This window comes from Corvus moneduloides, chromosome 1 (assembly GCF_009650955.1).
Source record: "Corvus moneduloides isolate bCorMon1 chromosome 1, bCorMon1.pri, whole genome shotgun sequence".
NCBI lineage: Eukaryota > Metazoa > Chordata > Aves > Passeriformes > Corvidae > Corvus > Corvus moneduloides.
In genome coordinates this window covers 69,345,855-69,372,182 of record NC_045476.1, presented here as the reverse complement: position 1 = coordinate 69,372,182, position 26,328 = coordinate 69,345,855, and the positions used below count along the sequence as shown (strand labels likewise).

The 26,328-nt window shown below is 42.9% G+C and overlaps 1 protein-coding gene and 1 long non-coding RNA gene across 3 annotated transcripts; one reads left to right on the top strand and one right to left on the bottom strand.

Annotated features, from left to right (window-relative positions):
• Positions 1–554: 554 nt before the first annotated feature.
• CD83 (CD83 molecule) lies at positions 555–14,915 on the bottom strand. Of its 2 annotated transcripts, XM_032114834.1 has the most exons (6): positions 14,648–14,908; positions 14,361–14,457; positions 14,106–14,236; positions 4,286–4,502; positions 4,077–4,180; positions 555–2,306 (listed from the first exon to the last, which is right to left on the bottom strand). In XM_032114834.1, exons 2-6 carry the CDS (start codon positions 14,401–14,403, stop codon positions 2,148–2,150), a joined length of 654 nt encoding a protein of 217 aa, XP_031970725.1. In that variant the 5' UTR covers positions 14,404–14,457; positions 14,648–14,908; the 3' UTR covers positions 555–2,147. The 2 variants fall into 2 exon arrangements, with proteins under 2 accessions (XP_031970725.1, XP_031970715.1); XM_032114824.1 differs by having other exon boundaries at positions 14,361–14,915.
• LOC116446654 lies at positions 14,158–26,122 on the top strand. The gene is made up of 4 exons (XR_004241299.1): positions 14,158–14,249; positions 16,688–16,876; positions 21,326–21,532; positions 22,489–26,122. It is a non-coding gene; the product is annotated as an uncharacterized LOC116446654 (long non-coding RNA).
• Positions 26,123–26,328: the final 206 nt, after the last annotated feature.

Sequence of the window (26,328 nt, the reverse complement as noted above, 5' to 3'; positions counted from 1 at the left end):
GGATGTGGATGCCCCAACCCTGGCAGTGGTCAAGGCCAGGTTGGATAGGTCCTTGGACAACCTGGTGTAGTGGGAGGTGTCCCCGCCCATGGCAGGGGGGCTGGGACTAGATGATTTTTAAGATCCATTTCAACCTCTTAGCATTCATTCCACGATAATAAACCCCAACAAACTATGGTTGTCAGTTATTAAGCCTTTCTGACTAAATGGAGAAACAAATACACATTCAGTTCATATTTTTGCCTCCTAAACATACAGGTCACCCAGGATGTGGGCCATGTTTAAAAGTGACGGTGGGCAGACTGAAGCACCCTTGTGTCTTCCCTAATTACTTGCTTTTTGGTAGGGAACAGGTGTTTTATAATGTATTTTGGACAGAAAGTGAAATTTTGAGGAAAATTTGAATGGTGTTAGGTCCTTAGAAGTGCATAAAATTATCCAGTGATTAATCAGTTATACACACATACATGCTTTCTCCCACAGAAGAGGCTGAATCACATCTCCACCTTATATGATATAATTATGCTAGTTGTAAAATAAAATGCAATTGATACGGAGTTTTTCTGGGTTTATTTGCCATCTGTGGCACACAAAACCAAATGGTAGGCTACCTCTGAATTCTTATTTCAAGTATGCTATGCACATTTAAATGTAAAAATTAAAAAAAAAATCCAACCAATGTGACATGACTATGTTCTAAGTAATTTGCAAATCCCTTTAACTAGAAGTTGTTCTGGTCAGGAGCCTCCTGGACTCCAGCAATGCAGACATCTACCCTGCTCACAGAGCCAGTGCTGAGTGATGTACAGCTTTCTTCCCATCAACACTTCAAAATTAGTTACAGGATTAAAGAAAGATCTTTTTGTCAACAGCCTGAAATTCCAAACTGCATTAAAAATCCTAATGTTGCCAATCAGTTCTTGAAGTATTTTTTTAAGACTGTGTTCTTCAGGGTGTGCAAATTCTGATGTTTGGGCTCAAATTCTGACATTATGGCATACGCACCCACAGTCACTCTAGACTCCTTTTTCCTTCACCTTCTGCACTAGCAATCCAATAGAGGAAGGTTCCTTGAATTCAGACTCCAGGATCCCTTGCACTTTGGTCCAAAAGGACAAATCTTCTCCCCCCTTTATTGTGTGCCTGAGTTCAGCTTTTCTCATGTCTTTTTTTCACATATATACACTGCCAGCACCAAAAACAGGTGGTCATATGCCCCATCTTCCATTCCTGTGTCTCATAATTAACTTAATACATCCCAAAGACATGGTTGGTTGATTTCTTCCAAGCCATGGCTTTGGTTCTCACTCATGTAACTTGACTGACATAAATGTTGCATACATTTGGCGCCACATTTTGTAAACCACAAAATAAGTCACCTTTACATGTCCTTAATATCACAGTCTTCTTCATTCTTATTTAAGATTAACAGTCTTGTTGAAGCTTCCTATAGATTAATCTGGAAAATATGTCCCTATTTCTCCTGCTGAGATAAAAAGTTCATTCAGTCCAGAAAGATTTTGAGAAAATCTTCTTCCTTCTCAGCCTGTCTGTCACTCTAAGATTTAAGAGTGGATGTTGCTTTGATCCATCCAGTGCAAGAGCATGAAGTTACCTCTTCAGCCTACTTGAACATCACATGATGAGTTACATCTCATTTGCAATAAGGGAACTCCAGGATCAGGCTCAGAGCAGAGACAGCCCCACACACTTATCTTTTCATACCACAGCATCTGTTGTGTTTGCTTTGGAAAGGTAGGAGATATCAGTCCAGTGAAGAGCTTAATCTGCTGGCTTTGCACAACCGTGGCCTCCCTATAACTCAGTCTTCATGTTAGAAGCGTGCTCTTGCTCAGAAAAAGAGGGCTTCACAGCAGAGTGAAATAAAGTTGATACCAACGTCATAACAGCCTTGTAACACATTGGGTAGCTGTAAAGGTATTTCTTAGCTGACTAACTCTCAAAAGTTACTGTAGTGCATAACAGTGCTTGTTGAAGGCTTGTCCAGCACAAGCAGATCACTGACAAGGTACCTGTACTCTCAGGCTGTTCTGAAGAGACCAGATATTATCGTTTGTTTCCTCTCCATACCACTCAGCCATCCAGCTTGTGTTTACTGATGAGTCCACAGTGCCATCAACGTCAGCTTAGACAGAACTTGAAGTAGGCTCATTTTTGCAAGTGCTGTTGCCATTTAAATGCTGGAAAGTTGTCATTTCATGTACGTTGATGAGGGTGAGGATGTGCTTCATATCTGGTCTGTTTTTTTGGTAATTGGGAGACATACTCTCTTTTCTTAGACATGTCTAAAAGAGAAAACACAAAGGAAAGCTTAAAACTAAGAGTTCCTATGAAAGCTAATTAAAAAACCCCAAACTTTTGAAAGTTTTCCTTTTTCTCTTTGCTAACCATAGCTCATTACACCTTTCCCATTTGTTTGTCACTGGAAGCACCCAATACAAACAAAAGCTGCTGTTTCTTGCTAAATCAATGAACTTTATAGGACAAAAGCCTTAGTCAAAAAAGGAAATTTTTATTTAATGCACATTTTCATCCCCACAGGCCTTGCATCAAGCTCTTGCAAGTGTGCTTCCACCTGCTTTCAGTGCAAGCCAGTGCCTGAAATATTTTCATCAAGTTGTCAAAGTAAAGCCCCAGTCCTGCCAACCAGTTCTAAAGTGAACGTCACTGTTGAGTTTAGTGGAGATAAGGCACTATCTCCGCTAAAGAAGAGGACGAGGCAACCTGTAAGAACTTAACAGGCATTTTAAATAATGAACCTCACTTGTGAGATCAGGTCAGTATTAAATTTTGATGAAAGGTAGGTTGATACCTGAGACAGGGCCTCACCCAAAAGTAAGATACACAGAATTCCACCCGAGTGATTATCTTCACTACACAGCTCTGCTTTATATAACTGCACCACTAAAACTGGGACTTTTTTTTTTTTAATGTAAGGGGAGGGGAGATTTCTGCAGAGATCTGAAATTCTTTCAGGACACTGAGAAGAACATGGGGCATCTGTCTCTTCTGAGTGATATCTTTGCTTTCATACTTCCATCCTAACAAATTCCTACAAGATTTATCTTGTCAAACTTTAGTCTGAATGGCACAAATTACTGGCAGAATTGTCAATCTAAAAAAGAGACAGGCATAAATTTAATTGCTCCCTGAAGATACATGGAAAGCTACATTTAGCGCAGCTAATTAGATATACTCTGATCAACAGTTATGATTCATCTGCTGAGGAGCAAAACAAGAAGGCAAATATTAAACAGGCAGCAAAAGTTAAAGCTGACCTCCCAAAACGCTGGGGTTGGTTTTGCTTTGCATTATTAAAAATGCAGCCAGTGATACACTGACACCCCAGATTCATGCTACCTCTGAGCCAGAAGGTGCAGACCTCTGCATGAAGGGGTGACCTCACTGCCACTGCACCCAGCGCATAGTTTTGTTTCTACGGAGTGAGCTTCCCAAGTACCTCCTCTCCCTTCCTTTTCCAGAACTACCAGCCAGCAGTAAAGGTATAGATAAACCTCCCAAAGAGGTTTTTTTCCATATATCTTAAAATATCTGTTTAACAAGAAAGACATTACTTCACAAAAACGCTCGTCTGAAATGGGGCTGTCACCAATTTACCAGTGAGGGAAACTGAGGCAAAAAGTAGGTGGACTTGGACATGTCCATCCTGCCACCACACAAAGCAATTCCATAGGTGGGGAAGGGCTCCAAGGGGCCTGTGCATCCATCTTGGACAAATGCTGTTCCCAGGTACTAAACCAGAAGACCCGTTGCTATGCCCCTAAACTGATGAGTAGTTTACACAGAGTAACTGGAAGCAGAAATGAGCAGAGAGAGTGCAGAAAAATAACTGATGGTTTGAGTTAGATCAGAGTTAGATCAGGATGCAGTTCTCTCTCTTTGGAAATCCATCCTCATGTACCTGAGTTTAATCATAAATTAAGTATGGACATCAACTTCAGACCAGCTGTGTTAAAGTAGTGCTAGCAGAGAAAATGAGTTGGGGAATTTTGGTTGGTTTTGTTGCTTTGCTTATGAGAAAGGGAGTTACTTACACAGGTAAAGAAGATGAGCAGCAAGTAAAAAATCCCAAGGCAAGTCAGCATGAAGAGCTCGCCTTTATATTTTTTTAGTTTGTCCTCTTCTATTCCAGGGCAACCTAAAATATAAAGCAAGGTGTTACATTGCTCTGGTGTTTGTAAAATATTCTAAAACTGTTACCTTCCTGACATACCACGTGGAGCATGGGAGCTTTCTACTGTACCTGTTACTTTTAATGTGACTGTGCTGCTCAGATTGTGTTCTCTGCTCTGCCCCCACAAAGTGCACTTGTATGTCCCGCTGTTTCGGCTGGTTGCATTTTTGATCCTCAGTGAAAAGGAGGTGTCATTGGAGAGCTCCAAGGACCCCCCAGCTTCTCGTGGATAATGAGATTCCACATCAAGGACCTCCCATGCTATTCCTTCGCTGTCTCCAGCCATCTGGAAAACACAAATATATTTATTTTCTTGGGCAACAGTGTCATCCTCAGTTTTAGGGTAAAGAAAATTTTAAAACTGGTTTATGGCTGAAATGCAGAGGCTGAAGAGAGGAGGGGGGAGCACAACCTCAAACCCATTTAATACGTTCATGCTTGCAGTCCAAAAGTATATGGGGTTTTGCTTAAATGGACTCTCTACATAAATAGGAATTATAAAACTATTCTGTAATAACTTCTTAAGCTGCCTCACCTGGACAGCAACATGACAGAAGGCAGGGGTAGAATCTGCTCTCAGTGGCCCTATGCAGAGGCCCCAGAAGAGTTCAGACCAAGAGAGGCAGTCCAAGGGGATGGAGCAGAGACAGCAAGAGGCAGCCCTACCCAGGTGCTTAGCAGTGACTCTGGGGACCAGAGGTGCCCAGGAGAGCATGGCAGCAGACAGGGAGGCTCCACTGCTGCCTGTGCTCACCCTGCCATCACACCTTCTGCCATGCAGTGGTGAGAATTAAACCTGCCAACGCAGCAAGCGTGCCACTGCACGAGGACTCTGCCAAGCACAGGCTGGCATCCTCCCAGCGGCTCCTCAGCCCAGAGTTCCCTGTGGGAATGCAGCCCTGGAAACTGCACTTCCCTGTGCCAGTTTCTATGTAGCTGACCCCTGAAACCATGCTGCCTCTCTGGAGGAATGGAGGTTCCCCACACACACACTTCCCTCCCTTCCACTCATTATTGGAACCAAAGAATAAAAAATTGCTTAGACTCCTTCAGATTCAGTTGTGTGAAGGTCACAAGCAGGTTCTGGTGCACTTGGGGAGCATTTGTATGTTGAATTTCTTAATTGTAACCAGAAGAGCTACATTCCTTGGCATTGCTGAGAGGCTGCTGGAGGAATGAAGTGTATTCCCAGAACAGTTCGTACTGCGGGGCAATAGGATGCACTGAAAATGACGATTGGCTGGAAACCACAAAGAAGAGAGAAATCACTAAGTTGATTTGAAAGATGGAAGAAGGGTTTGAATTAGCCCATGTCCATTCTTATTCATCGAAGTTGCTCCCTGGGATTTGAGGCAGCATGCCCTCCATGAAGGTTTTCCAAGTAATGAATTCAATCTTTCTGTGGACCAGCAGAGCTAGAGCCAGCTCATAAGTCCAAGGCTCAGCATTTCAGCCAAACATGTAACTAATGTAAGCCAAGCCTTTTTATTATTATTATTTTATTTTAATAGACACATTTTTGGGTCATATGTTGGTGCTTACTTTCTATCAGCATAGCTACTGCATTGGGGTATAACAGTTACACTGTAAGTTATTAAAATTAACACAGTTTTCTCACACTGAGGCTAGGAGTATCTGGTTTCCCTTTCATGTGTTTGCAGGAGGAAAGCCCACTCAGGAGTCTGGAGGGAAATACGGGTCTGATGCTCTGTTATACTTTGCTGTTTTTGCAGCCTAAAATGGTGTAAAACAAGCTGCGAGTTGGGGAACTTTTCAGGAACTGAGGAATGAGACTAAAGCACAAGATTTCCTTAATTGTAAAGATTCTTTCTCAGAAAGGTTTTGGGCTTTTCAGTGCATCAACTGAAACACAGAGCAGTAATTTCCTGGGGCTTTCCACACTTTACCCAGAAAGAGGGAAGAAAGTACCTTGTTCCCCTTAATCCCCCAGTAAATTTATCCCAGCTTCTCTTTCTTATTACACTCAGCCCCAAGCAGCTACAAGCAGTATGTATGGTGGTTTTCAGGCTGTAGGGACTTCACTGTGCTACAGGGATTTAGGTATTTTCAGGCCCTGCACATTGTCAGAGATGTGGCCAGAGGAATTCCAATACCCAGGCTGGGCTCAGCTCTGGTTACAACTAGGTCAATAGCAGTTAAGTGGATATAGTTGACCTCCCTCAGATCTAATTTTTGCCACTCTCCCTTCCCTTACCACCCCCTTCCTCAGTGAAATTTAAAACTGCCCACAGGGCAATAAAAGGAACCAGCCCGGCTGCCCTTTGCATTGCCCTAAATTGCAGATAGGAGGTCTGAGCTACACACAAAAAACTAGATTTGTTTAGGGATTTTTGGTTTTGTTTTCTTCCTTTAATTCACTGGCAGCATAAATAATTGCTGTCTTGGGTGGTAAATGGTGGTGTGATTCTTGTGGCTGAGATCTGGGAATGAGAAAACACTTTGATCTTTCTGTATGCGATTGCAATCAGCACTGCTCCTATAAGGGAGAATTGAATTGAGTGCATGCATCCCACGCCTGACCATGCACTTATCCAAGTGAGATTTTGGGTAAATGATTTAACTTCCCTATTTCATGGGAACAGTGAGGGATAGGATTGATTATTGCCTCCAAAGCTTTTAAGGTGCTCAGTTGATGTTGCAAGCACACTGATGGTGACCCTGCAGACAAGACTGTCAGATTTTTGCCTTAGACATGCTCTATGTAAGGCAAAGCAATGTCATGAAACTGCACTATCAACATGCTTTTCCCCAAAACAAGAAGGAAAAGTTACTTTGTGGCGTAATCTTGCTCCCTCACTTGTGGAGAAATCAGTGGTGACCCGGATGGGGGTTGTGAACCTTCCATTTGGGGAGGAGGAGGAGGAGGAAGGGGTCATATGTGTGGGTTTAATTCAGGGTTTGCACGCCTTTCTTCCTCCATTAAATCTCGTCTTTACTGAAAGGCAAGGGCAGGCAAGGTAGTCTGTCCAGCAGCATCCCAACATTTTTTAGGCTGCAGAGACATCTGGTGGCATTTTTCCAGCCTCTACATCCACCCCTACTCAGAGGTCACAGCAACCCCTTTCTCTGATGCCTGAACCAAGCCTTTTTCCACAGCAATCTTACTCCTGTTATCTTATTTAAAAAAAAAAAAAAAAACCAAAAACACCCACCCCCTCCCTTTTTAAATTCTCTAAGTAGCAAGAAAACATCTGAGCAAATTTGCAGAGTGCATCCTCATATCCCAGCTGTATAAAAGGAAGTCCATGAGATATTCAGTAAGGTCATCATTCTGCCTCTTGCTCTGTTCAAGATAACCTCTTTCCCACCCCAAACCTAATTAAAATTACAAAAATGCTACTTTGCTTGCCACCTCCTGTGACTTACTTGGCAGACTCTCACTAGACAGATCATTTTGCTGCTCAAGCTTCTACGATAAACCAGCTCTAATTCATGCCAAGTGTCCTCCAGGTGATACCACAGCCCAAGGTAGATGCTGGGGGTTTTACCTGATTAGTTCCACACAAGCTTAGACGGATCAAAGCAAGCGCTTCCAGAGACAGCAATCCACTTGTGTAGGGACCATCCTCTTCTTTAATCAGTGAAAAAAATCTTTTCTTCCCACATTTCATTTGTGTTTCATTTCCCTTACACCTCACTGCTGAGCAAACTGAAGCATGCCAGCTTCCTCTGCTCCCCATGCCCAAATGGAGGAGAAAAGGAAGGAGGTCTGTTCCTGCTCCCGTGTTTGCTGTTAATGGCTTTACCAAAATTCAAAAGGCATGGGGATTGCTTGTGTGGGGACAGGTAGAAATTCTGCTAAATCTATTTGCATAAAAAGGGCCTTGTTACCATGCAGTCTGCTGGGGGTTATTGGAGCGAGCATTTTGCTGGGAAACAGGGACTTGCTGGCAACGTCATTCTGCCTATCTGCATAAAACTACCCATTAAGAAAATTAAAAAACAGAAGAAATGCAAGTTTATGTTTAGTGTCACATATACATTGTCCTTCAGCAACGTGTGTGGCAGACTTTCAGAAATCACCTGGCAGATTATCTTCAGAAGATGCTGAAGTGAGGTGATCCTTCCCCTCCGCTCAGTCCCTGCTGAGACACACCCGGGAATGCTGGGCTCCCAGTGCAAGACAGACATGGTCGTATCTGAGGGAGTCCAGTGAAGGGGCACAAAGATGAATAATATCTTGGAGCACCTGACATGAGCAGAAGTTGGAAGAGATAGTTCAGCCTGGAGGAGACCAGACTCAGGTTCCTCTTATCAGTATGGATTCAATCTGATTAACAGGGAGATACAGAAACTGAAGCCAGACCCTTCTCAGTGGCCTTCAGAGACAAGAAAAGAGGCAATGGGCACAGACTGAAATTCAGGAAATTCCACTTAAGCAAAAGAAAAACCTTTTTTACTAGGGGAGTGGTTGAACACTGGAATGGACTGCCCAGAGAGGGTGTGGAGTCTCCATCCTTTGAGATACTCAGGACTAAACTGGACACAGCCTTGAGCAGCCAGCTCTAGTTGCCTGTTTTTAGTGAGTTTAATTGAAAATTATTCTAGTTCCCAAAAGCTTGGAAACACTTGGTCTAAAGAGGTTGTGATTTTCCCACATATATTCTCTAGTCAGTTGACTGATTCCTATTAAGTTTCTCCTAGCCTGGAGCTTTTTGATAAGAACAGTGGTGGTGATACAGTGGATATTAAAATGGGATATGTTTGATTGAAAATACCACTGAGCTGATATATTTCTGTTCTCTGACTGGATGAATTATGAGAAATATGTAGAATAATTAGGCCCCCAAAATTTAAGTTCTCTTCAGCAAATATTTCTTTTTCAGGGAACTAAAAACAAGGTGGAAGAAGGAGGAGGAGGAGCACTTTCCTCGGTTCTAGCTGGCTAGGTTTTAGCTATTGTTTTGAAAACTGCTACAGCATTACATGGTAGTACCCTAAAAAAAGGCTATTCACCCATGCTGTAGTACTTACGCCCAACTAATCAATTCATATTTAATTTTATCATGAACGTGTGAGAGTGAGCATTTTTCACGTTAACTCATGTTCTCTGCTCTCATTAAATACCTTTTTTCATCAAATCTTTCTCACACTAAGGTGTCTTCCAGGTAAATCAAAGTGCCAATATAATCCACTTTTCCCATAAAAGAAAGTTTTTATTTCAAAAAAAATGGTTGAGGTCCAAAACTGATGTCAGTTTAAAGGTGGAACATATTAACATCAGATTATTTTCTAATGAGTGTGAGATGATTGTAAAAATGGTTTTGTTTAAAATTATACCAGGCATAGTGGCCAAGTTGAAATTTCTGACTGTTATAGCGAGTTAAAAATCTACATACGGCCAGAAGGAATTTATTTTCTGAAGCAAAATGTATCAAATTCTGGCAATGCCCAATAGCCAACATATAATGAAACACAACTGAGCTGAAACCACTTAATAGGTGTATTTTTCAGCACAAAAGTGCTTCCACATTTGATTAGTGCTAAAGGTGCATCCATATGGTTCCTATACAGTATCATGTAGAGATACCAAAGTTAAATTTGAAAATAACAGACATAAATTGTGGGCACATGTGAGTGAACTCTGAGTGTGCTGTAAAAAGGGGGGAGGGGGGGATATGAGGAAAGAAAATCCAAAAACCAACCCCAAAACAACAGCAAAGGAACTATGTGTGACACATGAGCCAGCTGGAAAAGCCCTTTGACTCACTCACACAGACTCTTTATTGTTTAGTTGGTTTGATTTGGTTTGGGTTTTTTTAGCTAAGGGTATCCAGCCCTAGCTCATGCCAGGCAAAAGAATTGTTTGGGTCATGAAATAATTTCCACGGCTCCCTTCCTGTCTAAATCATCAACGTGATGAAGCTACTTGGGGATTAATAGATGTCTGAGGAGCAGTTGACTGCATTTCTTTGTGTAGGTTAGAAATTAGGCTGAAGTAATTTAGCAAATATTTACTTATCCTAATATATCACAGCTATGCAGTTTTAGCAAAAGTATTTTCCTTTGAAGGAAGGCGCAGTCAACATTATATGTCTATAATGTTTATTCTGATTTTGTAATACGGCTTCCCCCTCTTATTCTGCCACAATTTTATATTTTTCAGGGAAGTGCTGTAAAGTTAACAAATTTCTCTCCACTGAAGCACAGCCTTCTTTCCTCTTCCTCAAGATTTGTTTTAGATTAAGACTCTTCTGGCTATCACATGAAGATTATAGTGAAATATCCACTGGGACTTCATTTGAGCGTGTTTAAACTTGATTTTCAAACTGGATATAAAGCGATAATTATGAAGGTTTATGAAGTGGTTCTCATTTTCAGTGTGCTGCACAAAGAGAAACTATTCAGTTTTCAATAGCCCTATGAGGCAGAAATGTAAGTTTCATTACCTAGATTCTTTTCTTGTGGGTGGGCTGTAGAGATTCAAACCATTCAAGCATTTCCATAGACAATTCCCAGTGCCTGGGTGTTTAGGAAAAAGACCTCGTTTTCAGTTCTCAGCTGGTCAACTTCCATGCTGCTCATATACACGTTTATGGCCTGCAGGCTGCCCAGCACTCCTAAAAATGTACCACACTTTAAGACTATCATCATTATGAATTCTTTTCTATGGCCTCATAGTGAATGGGATGAGAGCTGCACCAGGCTGGAAGAGGACTTGGTGCTCTACCTTCTCCCCAGTGTGTTTGGCCAGCCTACTTCATATGTTTCTAAGTAAAAATAATTTTGCCTGAGCTGACTGACTGTCGTCCTGATTCTGCACAGAACTACTGACACAGGGACTTCCTGCATGAGAATAATTACCTCCAATGATCTTGGATGCACAGCAGGTCAAACACATCTATGCTTTTTTTTTTTGCAGTATGAGACATTAGCAAAAGCAAAGGAATTGAATGCAAACCTTCTTTTTCACACCCAGTTGGATTTTGACACCAGAATATTAACTCCTTTAGACGATTCCTTTTCCATACAGCAAATACTTTTAAATTACATCCTTTTTTTTTAGCAGATTGTAACAAACTGGCCCTTAATTGGTCTGAGCACACAGAGGTGCCAGCAGGAAGGAGGGGTTCGCTCACAGAACATTCACCCTGTGCAAACAGCTGCACAAGCAGCACCGTAATGTTGCCACCATCTTTTTTTTTTAAAGCAACAGAAGCAAAGGTTAATTGCTTGCATTTACTTCACAGTTCAAAGTGACCTCATACAAAAGATTTCGCCTAACAGCTGCTTGAACTTTACAGCCTGAAATTTCATACCATTTGTTGGAATTGCCTTTTAATTAGTCCTTTGGGGTTATATGTGGTGTTTATTGATTAATCCTTCAGTAGTTGTTTTTAAATAACAGAGTAATTACCTGTGTTGGGTAGCCCAGTCACACTCCACCATTCCCTCACTTTCCTTTTGCAGTGTTGGGTGGGGACAGTAGCACATAGCCAAAGTGTAGAGAGGGAAGGAGAAAGAGCTTCAAGCCTGCTGCCTATTTAGCTAGCCCCACAAGTAGAAGTATTGCTTGTTCAGCACAAAACACTGAGCCTAAATTACTTTTCCCCATGGAGAGTTAAGCTTTTTATATTTGGTGCTCTGCTTTTCCTAATACAGCTGCAACTGTGGCTTGGGCTGGCGTCACCGCCTGCCTGTCCCCACTTCCCACCTCTCTCATGGGAAAAGCAAACAGAAGACTGCAGTACCATGGTTGGTGCCATCAGCCCCTGAGGACTGTGGCAAGAGCTGACAATAGCTGACTTATGTTACTTCTTGTGTCAGAAGAGAAAATAAGTGCAAGGTTCTGTCATGCTGGACACTGGAAAACCAGTCTTTTCCTGAGCAAAGCAGGTGAAGCAGGAAGAGCAAGGAGACCATGGAGGGAGTGGGGATTGTAGGGACAGGGCAGGGGACATGCAGTGGCAGTCTAGACTGTGACGGCATAACTGCTGCAAAGGGAAGCAGCACAGGAGAGGGCCTGCACAAAAGGCGCCATCAAATATCACCATCCTTGCCCATGCAGTCATTTTGTGCCCAGGTAGAACTGCAAAGAGCTACGAGATAACACAGAATTGGGTCGACAGGCTTTCCTTACACTTCTTCACCAGGGAATGGCTTTTGGCTGCTGTTTGCTGCTTGGCCCTGCCAGCTCCCACCGAACTTGGGGAAGAACATGCTTCTGGAGGATCTCCACAGTTCAGCCTGTTTTTGTTTTTGTTGACTTCCTACACTGCTATGGGAGAGAATTTTCTGGGATCCAGTCAGCCTTTCTGTTTATTCCTCCCCCATCCCCTACCACTTCTGCTCAACCCCTCCAGGTCCACCAGACTGCGTGGTTTGCCTTCAATGAGCTCTCTGCCCTTCCTGGACATTGTGGGAGAAAGGGAGCCTTAAATAATTAGCACATATCTGGATGGAAAATACAGTACCTTATCCAGCTTTTGAGGCAGAAAGCAAAAAAGAATAAGTTGACTCAAATCCCATATCCCATAGTAAAGTTCAACTAAATGCATTATTCTCTCCTCTCTGTCTACCACCTGTGCTTAGTTCAACAATTTGGAAAAAGATGCTGCACATGGTGGGTTGGCAGTCAGATGTTCAAAGCAGCTCTTTTGAGGTGGCAGTTGTCATCTAGTCTGCAGGCAGACGCTCATTGTTGTACTAGCAATGAAATTCAGATGCATTGCAGGTTTCAACCTCAGAAGCCCTGTCTAATAACAAATGCTGTTTGTTGGTTTACTGTAGGAAATGAGTTTAAAACTGTATCTGACTGAACTGCTGAGGAAGCCAAGGCTGTGGTTTTAGGTTCTGGCAGAGATAAATTAACGGTTTTCACCACCCATAAATAGAGTCTTTTCCTCTTCCCTTCCATTGCTCTACCATCTCATGGGAAAGTAATTCAACTCTGTAGCCCACAAACTCTTTATTCACAGGTTGATTTTCCACTATTGTAACAAGCAACAGAGTAGTTGACTTAACAGGTAACAAGAGGACCACCAGGACTGGCCCATGATAAGCAGCAGGAGTGTATGGCTGGGAGTGGGGAATGGAGGACAACAAAACCTTCATTGTTTTCCCATTAATGTGGTTCACACTGTAAGCTGAAGCTCTGTGCTGAGATGCAAATACACGGTGCTGTACAGCTTGTCAACAGCCACCTCTTCCACCACTGGGCAATTCTACCTCTCTAAAACATTTCTTCTTGATAATGTTGAGTAGGACTTTTCTGCTCTTTAGCTGATTGATTCCTGTAACCCCTCCTGCACACAGGGGTCACAGCTCTCCTGCTCTGGAGATAGAAACTCTGAGTCAGAGCAGTCGAGATGTGATTTTTACTTCATGAGCACAAAGAGATAACTCAGAATTTCTAGCTCTCCATCGTTTTGCACATGCTCTGCCCTTATGCCCACCCCACTAGTCAAATCTTCCTACAGAATAGCAAGTACTTTTTTAGTTCTTCTATTTCAAAGAAAAAATCAGCTCCTGTTTGGAGGGGATTAAACAAGGGCAACATCATTGACATTGCAAGGCTTAAATACCATTTTTTGCTCTGAAGAAAATCCTGGAAGACTTCTCTTTGGAGTAGTATTTGGCAGATTGTACATGGGGCATCACCTGAATTGTGATCCACAGAAGCCAGCAATAATTAGATAGAAAAGCAGGCCAAGAGCAATTCAGGGAACCATGCTCAAATAGCCTATCTCCAATGACTCGGAAAACTCCTGTTCCCCATGGTCAGCTCAAAGGTTTGCACTGCTGCCTTCTCTCTGCTGCAGTGACAGGAGGATGCCTCCGCAGAAAACAACCCGTTTCGTACAAGACAAGCCAGTATCAGGTAGGAGAGCAAAGCAGACTACTCAGGTAACTTAGGCTTTTTTCTTACTTTATACCAAGATGCTGTCTGGTAGGAGATTGAGGAGTCCTGAAGAACCTTACAGGGCAGCACCGCTTCTTCAGCACACCTCACAGCAATGCCTGGGATCATCACAGAAGTCCCACGGATCAAGCACCAAACTGCAAAGCACAGGTACACATCACCTTTAAAAGAGATTGCTTACACAATCCTTCCTGTCTTCCCAAAACATATCCCCACATAACATGAAAGACCAGAAGGAAAAATGCAGGGCTGCCCACTTACCATTGCACAGGATGATGAGCAGAGTGTAGACTCCCAGAGACATGGCTTTTACTGCTTCAGATTGCAGAGCAGCAACAGATGGACTTTGCAGGATGGACTGTGAGAGCAGAGTGAAGCTGTGACTGCTTCTAGAGTGATATTTCTGAAGGCAGACTGGGGAATCCCCCAGGTTTATCTTGAGGTTCTCTGTCATAGGGAAAATCCCTACATGTATGAACCAAGGCTCCTCCTCTTAAATCTGTGAGGTCACTCTATTTCTGCAAGCACTTGCGCTGGTAGCAACTCACCTCCCTTTTTTCTCTTCTTCTCCCCCTCTGTGTTGATCTGAACAGAGTTAAGGTTAACCAAGAGACACTGTGGGTTGGTGTGAAGGCTGTCAAAATCAGCACTGAACGAATCTCTCGAGTGGCAAAATGTTAGGGGAAATGGCTTGTCAGCTCAAAATCCGCTCTCGACCTTCTCTCTGCCGCTCTAACAGCACGGTGCCTGTGCAAATGTTGTCCTTATGACGTGTCATTTCTGAAACCACATTTAAGACCTCAGGTCACAGTGCCACCAAAACACTTTGACTTGGGCTAAACAGGAATTATCAGCATGGCTGAGGAAAACAAACTGTATTTCAGTAGAGTTACACATTTAACTCTGCAGCTAGGAACACATGATGTGGAACATCATCTCTTCTTAGCATATTTTGTCATTTTCAAAATAAACAAAGGCATCTGGAGTGACCTAACTTTACAAATTATTTGCTGGAGAATTTCATCATGGAAAAAAGTCAAGGCAGCTCCCAGAAGAGGAACCATTTGGACGTCCCCTCTAGGTATCTGGAGGGGGGAGGGGAAATCCTTTCCCTGCGATCTGTGAGAGCTGTTTCCCCCTGGAGAATTTTTGAGGAAGTCCGAGGTCGATCACAGAAGCATTTACAAATCCTGAAACTGAAAGTTGCTGATGTTATTTTTGGAAAACACTTGTGGCTGCTGTCTTTAGGCTACTGAGATCATGATGGAGAGAAGCTATTTAGGAGGGGGGTTTTGAGATTTGATGGGTGGAGAATGCATGGTCAATCCCTTTTGAAAACCAGGGTTCTGAAAGTCACTCCAGTCTGGGCACCCTAAATCCAAATCACCTCTAGAAAACTTTATGAGGAGAAGTCAGTTCAACAAGTCCTCACCATGCAAAAGTCCGACTCAGATGGGTAAACAGTGTGGGTGGGTAACACTTTTGGAAACTCCGGTCTGTTCTGTGAAGGAAGTCCGACAGCAGTTTCACTGGGAGCCTCACTGTTGAAGTAGCCCACTTATTTTTAAAACTTTTTGCTTCTATCTTCATTGACCATAATGGTAAATATAACAGGCTCTAAGCTTTATTTTTCTCTTTGTGTTCTCTCATTTCAAGGACCAGGAACTCAATCTATTACTTAGAAGGTACAAGTAAAATATAAAACCCAGTGGATCTCTTGAGAGTGCAAGAAAATCACTTCTTTCTCGTGTGTGAAATCATAGAGTGCTTGAGAAGACAGAAGTGGGGGGAGGGGGAGGGGGGGCGCTGCTGGAGGAAATCTTAGAGAGAAGAGGGCTCCAGTTAATATATTTCACGTCTGTTCTTCACTAAAATTAGAACTTTTCTGCCCCCATGAGTAGTCACACATCAAGCCGATCTCCAAGAAGGGCACTTAGCTTTCACCCACAGGCCTCTTTCTGTGAGTCCTGCAGAGCTACGTGTTTACTCTTTATAAACCCATCAAGAGGCAAAACCTTTCTCTATCTTCCTTTTCGTCATGAGGAAAGCCCCCATGAGCAAACCACAGCAAGCTCCTGCCCCCGCTGTGGGTCAGCCCACAGCAATCCTTCCCCTGGTGGCCTGGCCAGCAGCAGCCTGGGGGGCTGTGGCAAGCCTGGGGCTGGGGTCACGAGTTTGCCCACACAGAAGTGCACTGAAGGCAAGCATGAAGGGTCAGGCTTCAGCACTGGGAAATGTACATGCAGCATACACTTGCCAAGGTGATGTTAAACAACAGTCTTCCTCAGTTAGTTAAAACACAGGACTCTTAAAAACACACGGGTTTTCCCTCCAGGACAGGCATAACTTCAAGCAAAACAGCCCTTTTCCTCCAGAAGTATTTGCAAGCTCAGCTGCTGTTCCACAGCACACTATGTGAAGCAGGAGAGCAAGATATAAAAAACAAAAGCTGAAACTCCCTTTGCTAGGGAAGGAGAAATAATTTGGTTTCTAAATTTTCTCTGGTAGGGATTTTTTTCTTTAGGGAAACTTTGAACTGGGCTGTACTTTCCATCCTAACTTTTAATATCCTTTCTACGGTTTCAAAGATCAAATCTATTGTCTCCAGAGCCCTGGAACCTGCTTTGAGTTTCACTGAGCAGTGGAAGCAATGGGAGCTCTGCGGCACAGGTCCAGGTGTGGGAGTGAAGAGGTAGTGATTGCCTGTCAGCCTTCTCCATGAGAAACAGATCCACACCTTTGTGGGTCTTAAGGAAATGCAGGAGCTCCACAGTTATGTAAGTGGAAATTTATCAGTAAATGCATTGTTCTGTGGACCTAATGAGATCTGCTTTTGTACAGGTGTGTCCTATTGCCTTTTGCTCTCCTTCCCTCACCTGTACCACTCACTACAGCAACAGTAAGCCCTTGATCTCACTGAGGAAGAAGCAGCATCTGCTCTGGTGGGTCCAGAGCTGCACACGTGATGACTGACATTAGCAAGCAGTGTGTAAAACTGCTGCGGTCTGCCTACCTTTCCTTTAGCAAGGACACTCATTTGGATCTTCATCTTTGACCCAGCTGCTGATTTTCATGAATTTCATAGGCACTTAATTCTCTTTGAGCCTCAATCCCTCTGTCAGTTTGATAGAAAGCAGGTTCAGAACATACTGGCTGATAGACAGCCAGATGGCATGATCACAGGAATTTCATTCTCTGTGGGAAATGAGGCTAGAAGCACAAGGATGTGGGATGGATTCATAGGATGAGGTTAAAAAGTCAAGACTGTATATTTTTTTCAGTGTTGATAGAGCCTTGAGAATGCTGTTCATGGAATCGTATCCTGTTTCCTTGAATCAGATAGGTACTACATCCCTCAGATACCTGTGTAGTGGATTTTTCTTATTTCTCACTCCAGTGTGTGGCTGCAAAATATATGTAAGAATGCTTCTGATTTCATGTGTTTTCCCCTGGGTGTGAGCATTCATCGGGAGCACAGCATTTAAGAAAAAACAAAACCTTAGGTCTCTACAAGGAATACAGAGCTCTCCACAATGAAGGATCAAAGGTTAAGACAAAGATGCCAAAACAGCATTTAGCATTTTTGTCGAGGCACAAATTTTTCTGTGTTTGGGATATGATTATCAAATATCATTGGTTCCACTGCATTTAAGTTCCTGCTGTGAATAAGGTCCATCCATGTGCTTCATGTCTGTTGTGAAGTCTCTGGTGAAGAGGGTTGTTTATTTATTATTATTAATCTCCTGTGAAGCAATAAAAATTGTCTGCTTCAGTTCAGTTGACAAAACTGGAAGCCTTTTGTTTTATGTTTTAGCAGACAACTGTTTTTTAAATAAAATACTGTAACATGGCAATGTCAGCTGAAGGAACAGTGACAGAAGAATCCACAGCCACAAAAGCAGAGCAGTCATGTATTTTTAGGGGCCCAGCAGAGCTGCAGCCACAGCGTTTATTTTCCTGTCATGCTTTGATCTTCACACTGCCCACACCAGCAAGTAAAAGCAATTGAGACTTGCTAAAAGCTAATGAGAGGTATTTAGATTACTCACAAACTGGAGTGAGGAAAGTTTAAGGACAAGTTCTCTTCTCTAGCCCTTTATGGCAGAGGTTGGGTCAGGGACTGCCTTTGCTGTTTAAACAGTGACGATCCAGCAATACTGAGAAAACAAAACATTGGAACTGTGACCTTCTGGGTAGCACAGACCTTTGTACTACAGAATGTCTGCTGCTGCCAGCTCAATAAATAACATCCAATTAATTATACACAAACAGCCAGTCCTCCGAAAGGCCTGGACTTTGGAGTGAGCCATTTGAGATGTGCCAGCCCTGTTTGTCAAAGTAGGAATTAAGCATACTCATGTAGAAATTGAAGTGTGACCCAAAGCACAGACCCAAAATGGAGGCATCCAAAATCAGAAGGCTCCTTAGATACTGCTGGCCTGAGAGTTTAGGAATTGCCTTTAAGCAAGAAGAGAGCAAGAGATTATCTCAAGTCTATACACGTGACTGTAAGAATTAGGATAGGGCTGTACTGAAGCTGCTCCTAGTCCAGCATCTTGTCTGCAGCAGCAGAGCTATCAGGTAGCCAAGCAGCCCAAAGTGCTGGATTCAAACTGCAGTATCCAGGGGAGATACACACTGAAATCACATTTTTAACAGGGACCTGGATCCTCTTTTTTCATCACTTTGGTAGATGGTGCTCTTGTCATTAGGCCTGGAGACATCCTGGACGGAAATCTTTGCAGATTTCAGTGTACCCTACATTGCTTGCCCTACATACTGCCTTCTCCAGAAGGTAAAGAGCAGGTTATTGCTCCTGACATCTCAGCAGGTTATTGCTCCTGACAAAGTCCCAGCTTTGCAGAGGTCCTTCTTGGATCCTGCACCTCCTTGCTACACCCAGCCAGGCATTGTTTTACTAGAGGTTTAAAGTTCAGCATGTCTGTGCCCAAATCATGCTGTGGAAATGTTTACTCCTCCTGGTGCTCCTCTCTCTTTTCTCTTGCCTGTATAACTTCCCTAGACACATGCTGTGGGACCTCTTACCCTGGAAGAAACTAGGGATACCAGTAGGTCACCTTGTACTCCTAGCTGATTCCATGGCCCACAAGGAATGTAAGTCAGGAGCTCTTCCTGGGAATAGCCTGTGCTGACAGCAAGTCTTACAGGATGCCCTGACCATTGAGTGCCATCCAGGGACCCAGCCATGTACACACACCATGTACATGTGCCAGGCTGTTGCCCCTCTTCTGGCGCCTTCCAGACCTCTTGCTTGTTTTTTTTTTAATACCTTCCCCATCTGTGGTCTCACTGAGTCATGGGATTTCCTGATCAACTTCCCCCACCATCCCCAGAAGAAGAAAGAGGAAGCCTGGTGAAGAGTCCTGGTGACCACGGTGCTTACATCCATTCTCTTTTCCTCTGAAGTCTCCCAGTACAATATCGGTGACAACTGTCTGCTGGCTCCCCAGATGCCTTCAGGGTGGGGTGCATCCTCCTCTGCTTCCCTATCTGTACATTCCTGACTTTTTGACATTGATCTTCCTTTCTTCTCCACTTTGCTGTCTCTCGTGATCATTTGGCTTTCCCCAGGCCTTTCGAAGAGCATAAGGTCAGCGCAGGCATGCACTGACACCTCAACAGAATATTCGTCTAGCCTGAAAAGAGTTAAAGCAACTCACCCCTATTATGTGTAATAACTTTGTGCCTTCACCAAATTGTCTTCTCACCATATGCCCTCTTTTCCAGTTCATTTATAAATAGGTTAAACAGCAGGAGCCCAAGGAAAAAAACCCCTCAAGCATCACTAGAGACCTCCCTCAAATGTGAACGATGGCCATTTACCCTCCTTTTTTAATAGGTTATTCACATGAAGGCTTTTTCTGTTGTCCCATGGTGCCTTAATTTCTTTCAGATTCCTTACTGATGGACCTTTATGTCTTCAGAAATTGTTACTGGGTTTCTATATGGCTGACCTTGTTGTGGTTTTCATTTAACTTGCCAGAGTTTATGATCCTTTCTATTTTCCATTCTTGGACACAACTTGTATTTCATGAAGAAAGTCTTCTGGTTCTAATAAATTCCTTTATCCTGTTGCTAACTGTGTCAGCTTTTCTTTTCCAAAGCCTTTGTCCATACACAGAGGAGAGAGAAAATGTACTCCTACATGCTATGTTTAAATAGCCACCATGCAAACTTTTTAGCCTTCAGGCATCCATTTTAGCTTATTTTTCACAAAGTTCCTTGTTCTTATGTAATTCTATTGCAGTTTGAGTTTCTTTTTTGTTTGTGTTTGGTTGGTTGGTTGGTTTGGGTTTTTTTGTTTTGTTTTGTTCCCTGAGTAAGTATGTTGAGCAGGGGAGCATTTTGAACCAGGTTCTGCATGTTGCTCTGGGCTAATATAAAAGTTCCTTCTTCTTTTGTATGCTCTTTCATGCAGAAACAGTATTTTCGTTTTATGCAGCATCAATCCCCTATGTGACATTTATTCAATATACAAGTGGCAAATTGATACCTGCTGCTATTGTTTCATTTCTTGCTCTGTCAGCAACTCTGATCTCCCTCAGCATGTAATAGATACAGACACTTGATTTAATACTGATATGATATGGCATATTTCTGATTTAGGCCAGGAATGTCAAGCTATATAAGTTTTGAGCTGCTTGTAAACAAAATTAGCATGTTATTTTGGTTTGGCACAAAGGTTTCTCTAATGTATGTTACCACTTCTCTACTGCTTCTGCCTCCTCTGTCTCTTTTTTTATGTTTTGTACCCCCATTCTAAAGTATCTGATCAATTGTCTTCTTCCCATCAAGTTTCTCTTTAAAGTCATCCTGTTTGTTAGACCTCTAGCTTTCATGAAAACATGCATCTTTTCTTTTTCTCTTGCTATACTATGAGATTCTTCTTGTTTGATTATTCTTCATTGTCCCTTTTAAAGTTTCACCAAATTATTGTTATTCAGCAGAGGATAAAGTTTTCCTGACTTCCTGCTCTGAATATGTGCCATCCTGAATCATGTTTTAGCACTTGTTAGCTTCTCCTTTCCTTCAATCTAAAAAAAAATCTCCTAACATCTTTTTAGGTGGCACCACTGGTTTTATTTTAGTTTACCTGAATCTGACTCATGCATAATGAAAGTTTTCCCTTTTTCTAATAAGTTCAAGTCCTTTGTCTTCAGCTACTTCCTAGCCAGTCATTGACAGCTTGTCTCTGCTTCTCCCAGTTCAGCTCTGCTCATGGTATTGGAGGCATTTCAGATGAAGCTACTGTGGAACTCCTGACCTCCAACTAACCATCTGACTGCATCCATTTTGTCCCCTGAAACTGTCTCCTCCCTTCCCGAGGTCTTTGCTCCATACACTGTGTCCAGAGACTCTCTCAAGCCTTCTTCAAGAGCCTGTCCAGATTTTCCACATCAACCAGCATGCAGGTATTGTATCCAGCAGTCTAATCATCATGCAGTTCTTCTTGGTATTGCAAAACCACATGGATGCATGCCTGATAGAGCATCAGTGGTCCTCTACTACGGTATCTTCCTGAAAACTCACCACAAAAGTGAATGTGGCCTCAAGATACAAGATCATTTCTGTCTCTCCCCCAGATAAGACTGCCACTCACAGAGCCTTCACCCCCCTCAGCAGCTTGGGATCAGGTCTGTTGAGCGATGATACTAAAGAGATTATCAGTGCATCTGTGTGTTACCCTGAAATCTTTTAGTTCAGGTGTCATGGCCTAAAGGACTGGGATGTTGGGCTAATTGCACTGGATGCACATTGCCATTACCTATGCACGGAAATGATTTACAGTGGTCAGTGGAGCAAACTGGGAACTCCTTAACCACTCATTATGTAAATAGCCACTGCTGATTTAGATTAGAAGGGGTCTGATGGGCTCTGTACCCAGGTCCAGGCACAGATCCCTGAGGGAGGAGCCGTTCAAATGCCTAAACCAAGGAGACAGGCAAAACTCCTCCTCTGGCAGATCTCCTTTTATGTCACCCAGCACCACTGGTCTGGACGTGCTGTGATCCCATGGCAAGTCTTCGATATTTCTCTTATTCCTTGTCACTGACATCCAGAGAGGGAAAAGTGGGAGCTAAAAGCACAGTGCAAGGGATGCTGGAATAAACAGCCATTGGTAACTATATACTGCTATGTTGCTTTGCCCTCTGGTACATTTTGGATTTTCATTTATTTAGGCTGGAAGGTCGTTTTTACAAACACTTCCATTCAACTGCCCTGAGCAGAGGCATTCCACAGGAGTCAGAAATGGTGACTTGGAAATAAGGGACCTTATACTATAAGCACTTCTGGGGTTGAAGTATGTTCATTCTCTTTGGTTACATTTCTTGTATATACTGACAGTTGCTCCTTCATTCTGTTATAGCTTTCAAAGAAAAAATCTACTGCCTGAGAGCTCCACACTTGTGGAAGAAAACAAGACCCAGCAAAATGGAGAGCAGCAACACCCAACAAAGACTGTGAAGCACCATGTGTGTAGTTGCCACTGGAACAGCAGCTTCGTGGGAGGTAGCCTAGAATGGAGCCTAGCTTGCCTGGAGGTGAGAGATGAGGACATCTAGGCAAGCGAGCACACTCATGTGAGTTCCCATAAAGTCTCTGGGAACCACTTTCTTCAAAATAGTAGGACACCACTCTCTCCCAGACCTCAGCTCCTACAGACACCCTCATTCCTTCAGCCTAGGGCTCTGCTCACAAGCTGTCATCAGCAAAAATATTTCAACCCTGCTGATGCACATAAGGGATGGAAAGGGGAACCACTGTTTCTTGAGGGGGAGGCTGAGGAAATAGGTGACGCATGGTGGGAGGATGAGCAGTGAGAAATGGAGAAATGAAAAATGGAAAGTTTTCACTAGAGTTGTGACAAATACAACTCCTCTAATAGAACTAGACAGCAGAGTGGGCAGAGACAACTTGACAGCCTTTTAGAAGAGGAAGGAGTGACAAACACGTGAAAATACCAAAGTGGCCTATGTCCTGAGGGCCCTGACTCTCAGGCTCTGGGGGTTCATGCTGAGGTGATTTTAAGAAGCTCCTAGTCCAAGCTGCTCACCCATTACTACAGGTTATTGCCCTGTCACTGACTTGTCAGAAGTAGTGGTGTGCTCACACCATAGGCACCAGACTAATATATTGACATAACTGAGGTGGCTAATTCAGTTTACGAGGAAGTGGACTGTGGTGGCCAAGGCATCTTCTTCTTGATCCCTATCAGGTTTAGTTGAATAGATCAGCTGAGGTCAGAAACCTCCTGAGACACCACAGCCTAACCAGACAAGCACCAAAAGTGGCCAAGAGATCACCAGGAGAGCCTTGATACCAATTTAGTCATTTTTCTTGTCTTTAGACCTCCTTTTCTCTGCTTTTCACTAACTCCTTTGTTGCCCCCTAGCTTGCAGAAGGCATTAGGTAAGGTTTTCTTGTGGTGTCTCCTTTCCTCTAGGGAGCTGAATGCCAGACTGAGTAGTGCAGGTGGGAAGTGATCCCATGACATGGTTCAGAGAAGAGCACTGGTACTTTTATAGAGTGGCTGCCAGGGTGCAACAAGGGGTGGGGACAAATCCCAGGGTGGCAGCAGCAGGGTAGCCTGGGGAGAGGCAGCCCAGCCCCAGGCAGCCCCAGCCCTGGCCCTGGGCATGCAGCACCTCCATGGGGATGAAAATGGGCCTGTGGCCAGGCAGGGCAGAGCTCTGGGGAGCTGGAGACTGGTCCTGTTGTGGCATTTCTGGGGCAGAGATTCACAGTTCAGGGTCGTGGACCCTGGTCCAGCTTGGGGGAGCCCCATGATATCTGGAGCAAGGACAAACAGGACTGGTGGTGCCCTTGGGATCCTGACAATGTCATTGGCCAAGTCCAACACTTTTGATCATCTCTGCTCATATTAAGGAACTGGAGAAAAACCTATTCCAGCAAATGAATTGCAAAACTAAGCTTAATTCCCTGTGATCAAATTCCTCATTGTTACCTTGCTCATGTGCTCAGAATATTCACAGAGCAAATGACCACTTCAGAGCATAAAAAGATGCCAGCCTTATACCTGGTGCCAGCTTTGGGCTGCTTCTGGAAATTTGGTTTAGCTCTGACTACAGCAATCCCTGCATGTGCTAGGAGGAGCAGCTAATAAACGGCAAATAGTCCCGTGAGAATCACCACTAATGGCTGCTGCTCAGTGAGATAATCACCCATTTAATAAAGGGTGAGCTTCTACCTCTGCACTTCCATGGGGACCATTAATGCATTTTTTCCCCCTCCTTAGTCACTTATTTCCTCAAAACTGGTAAGAACTCAATGTTTTTGCAACTACTCTTCCTCTGTTAATCTTAGCTGAAATTGCCCAGTGGATTCAGAAGTTATTAGGAACAGCTAGACGGTTGTACAAATGTTGACAGAGACAGACACAAAGCATTATCATATTAAGAAAGCATTCAAGTTTATAACAACACAGATTTTTAAATCACGTTAAAATCCAGCAAATAGGTACTATTATGAGGACCATTTCTGCACAAGTCTGCTTCACTAACAGCCTGAGAAGGTAAAGGAGCTCAGAAAGAAGTGGCCATTGCTTAGACTTCATGCCTTGATGCTCTTCTCTGGGAAGGAGTGATGGAAGGGTCAGGACTTGGCAAGAGGGCTTACATAAATATTCTTTAGAGTAACGCTTTTGGTTTGCACATCCAATTCTAGATCTTTCAAAGCCACAGTTATCATCTTTCTCTTCTCCAACATTTTATAAATTGAATCCCCTCTCCCTCTGTCCACTTCCCACGTTAGTCTGTCCCTTCTTTTACTTTGAGACTTGAACATGCAGAGGTTGCTACTTTTATTCATGTTGAGCTTCTCAATAGCAAAAAAGCCTTATTGTTTGGTGAAACTATTTGTTTCTTAGGGAAATTCAAGGCTTAGGTATAAACATATGTGAGTAATTTCTCCTTAGGACTATTTAAAATGTAATGAGATCTACGTTGTATATTGAGTTTTGGTTTACTTGTTCATGCATTTTTGAGAAAGAACAGATGCTGCTTGAATGTTTCCTATGAGGCAGATTAAGCACACTCTAGAGAGCACACCTGAGCCAAAGGTCAATCTTCCTCATCAAACCAGCCAGCAACAAACTGCTCCATGAGTTCTCAATTTTGGTAATGAAGGCTTATAAAATGAACTGTAAAGTAATTATATTTATTTTTATTTTAATTTTACAAACTACTGAAATCAAGTTTTGAAAAATTGTGCTTTGGTGGCCTCTGGAGGATTGCAGCTGGTTTTCTACATACGGTACTGTATAATTTCAAAAATTCCAAGTCTTCCAATAAATTGGTCTGGCAGCTTTCACTGCAGAACTACAAGTTGAGTGGTTTTCACTACCAGCCATGCCTACAGTTCTGTCCTTCTAAGAAATACATTTCTTGCAAGACTTAAGATTCTTTCCAATTAAAGTCTGAAATGGCTTTGTCATATCTGTGGGTCACTGTACTTTTATTGTAAAACCTCATTTAATTAATCTCATTGCCATTGGCTTTAAAATTATGGTGTTCATGCCCAGGACAAGAGCTCTCTTTCTTCCTTGGAGGCTTGGTTACCTCAGGAAGTTGTGCCAATTATGTCAGTAAAAAATCCTCCCTTCATAATGCTCCATGCTTGGCCCTAAGCACAGTAGTAAAAACAGATTGGTGAAATAAAAGCTGTGATTTGTCACTGTGTGTGGCTAGGAGGAATTACTGAAAAGCTCCTTGTGTTCCCTCGTCACCCTCTGAATTGGTCTGGGTGTTACAATTTACTCTGTGTATTTCAAAAGCAGAAGAGAAATCAATGTCTCACGAGTGTTCAAAATGACAAAGCCACCCTAACAAGCAGTGGATGTGTTATTTGTTTGTGATGATCACTCCTTACAGATTATTCTGTAAACTGTATCTTAAACTAAAAATTCTGGTTTGTTTTTTTTCAGAAAGTGAATGGGAAGTTTGAGGGAGGATGAAGGGAGAAAGAAATACTTTTTTTTTTTCCCAGGAAGAGCTTTTATTGCTATTCATCCAAAGATTGAGCAACAGTTAACTAGTCAGTGTGAGTGGTTTTGTTAAATGAACGTGGGTGATATCAAGTTATAGAAAGCCTGGCCATATTTCCAGGAGAGAACAGAGTGTTTGTCTACAGTGGTCAGTGAAAATGTCAACTTCCCTCAGCAAAAAAAGCAGAATTACACGAATTTTAA

What these genes read in the sequence shown, in the direction of transcription:
- CD83 (XM_032114824.1), bottom strand. Translation starts at nt 14,553, where the DNA reads ATGACAGAGAACCTCAAGATAAACCTGGGGGATTCCCCAGTCTGCCTT. An exon ending in GCTCATCATCCTGTGCAATG is followed by an intron (nt 14,237 to 14,360) that starts GTAAGTGGGCAG and finishes TGTGCTTTGCAG; the next exon opens with TTTGGTGCTTGATCCGTGGG. An exon ending in AGACAGCATCTTGGTATAAA is followed by an intron (nt 4,503 to 14,105) that starts GTAAGAAAAAAG and finishes TGTGTTTTCCAG; the next exon opens with ATGGCTGGAGACAGCGAAGG.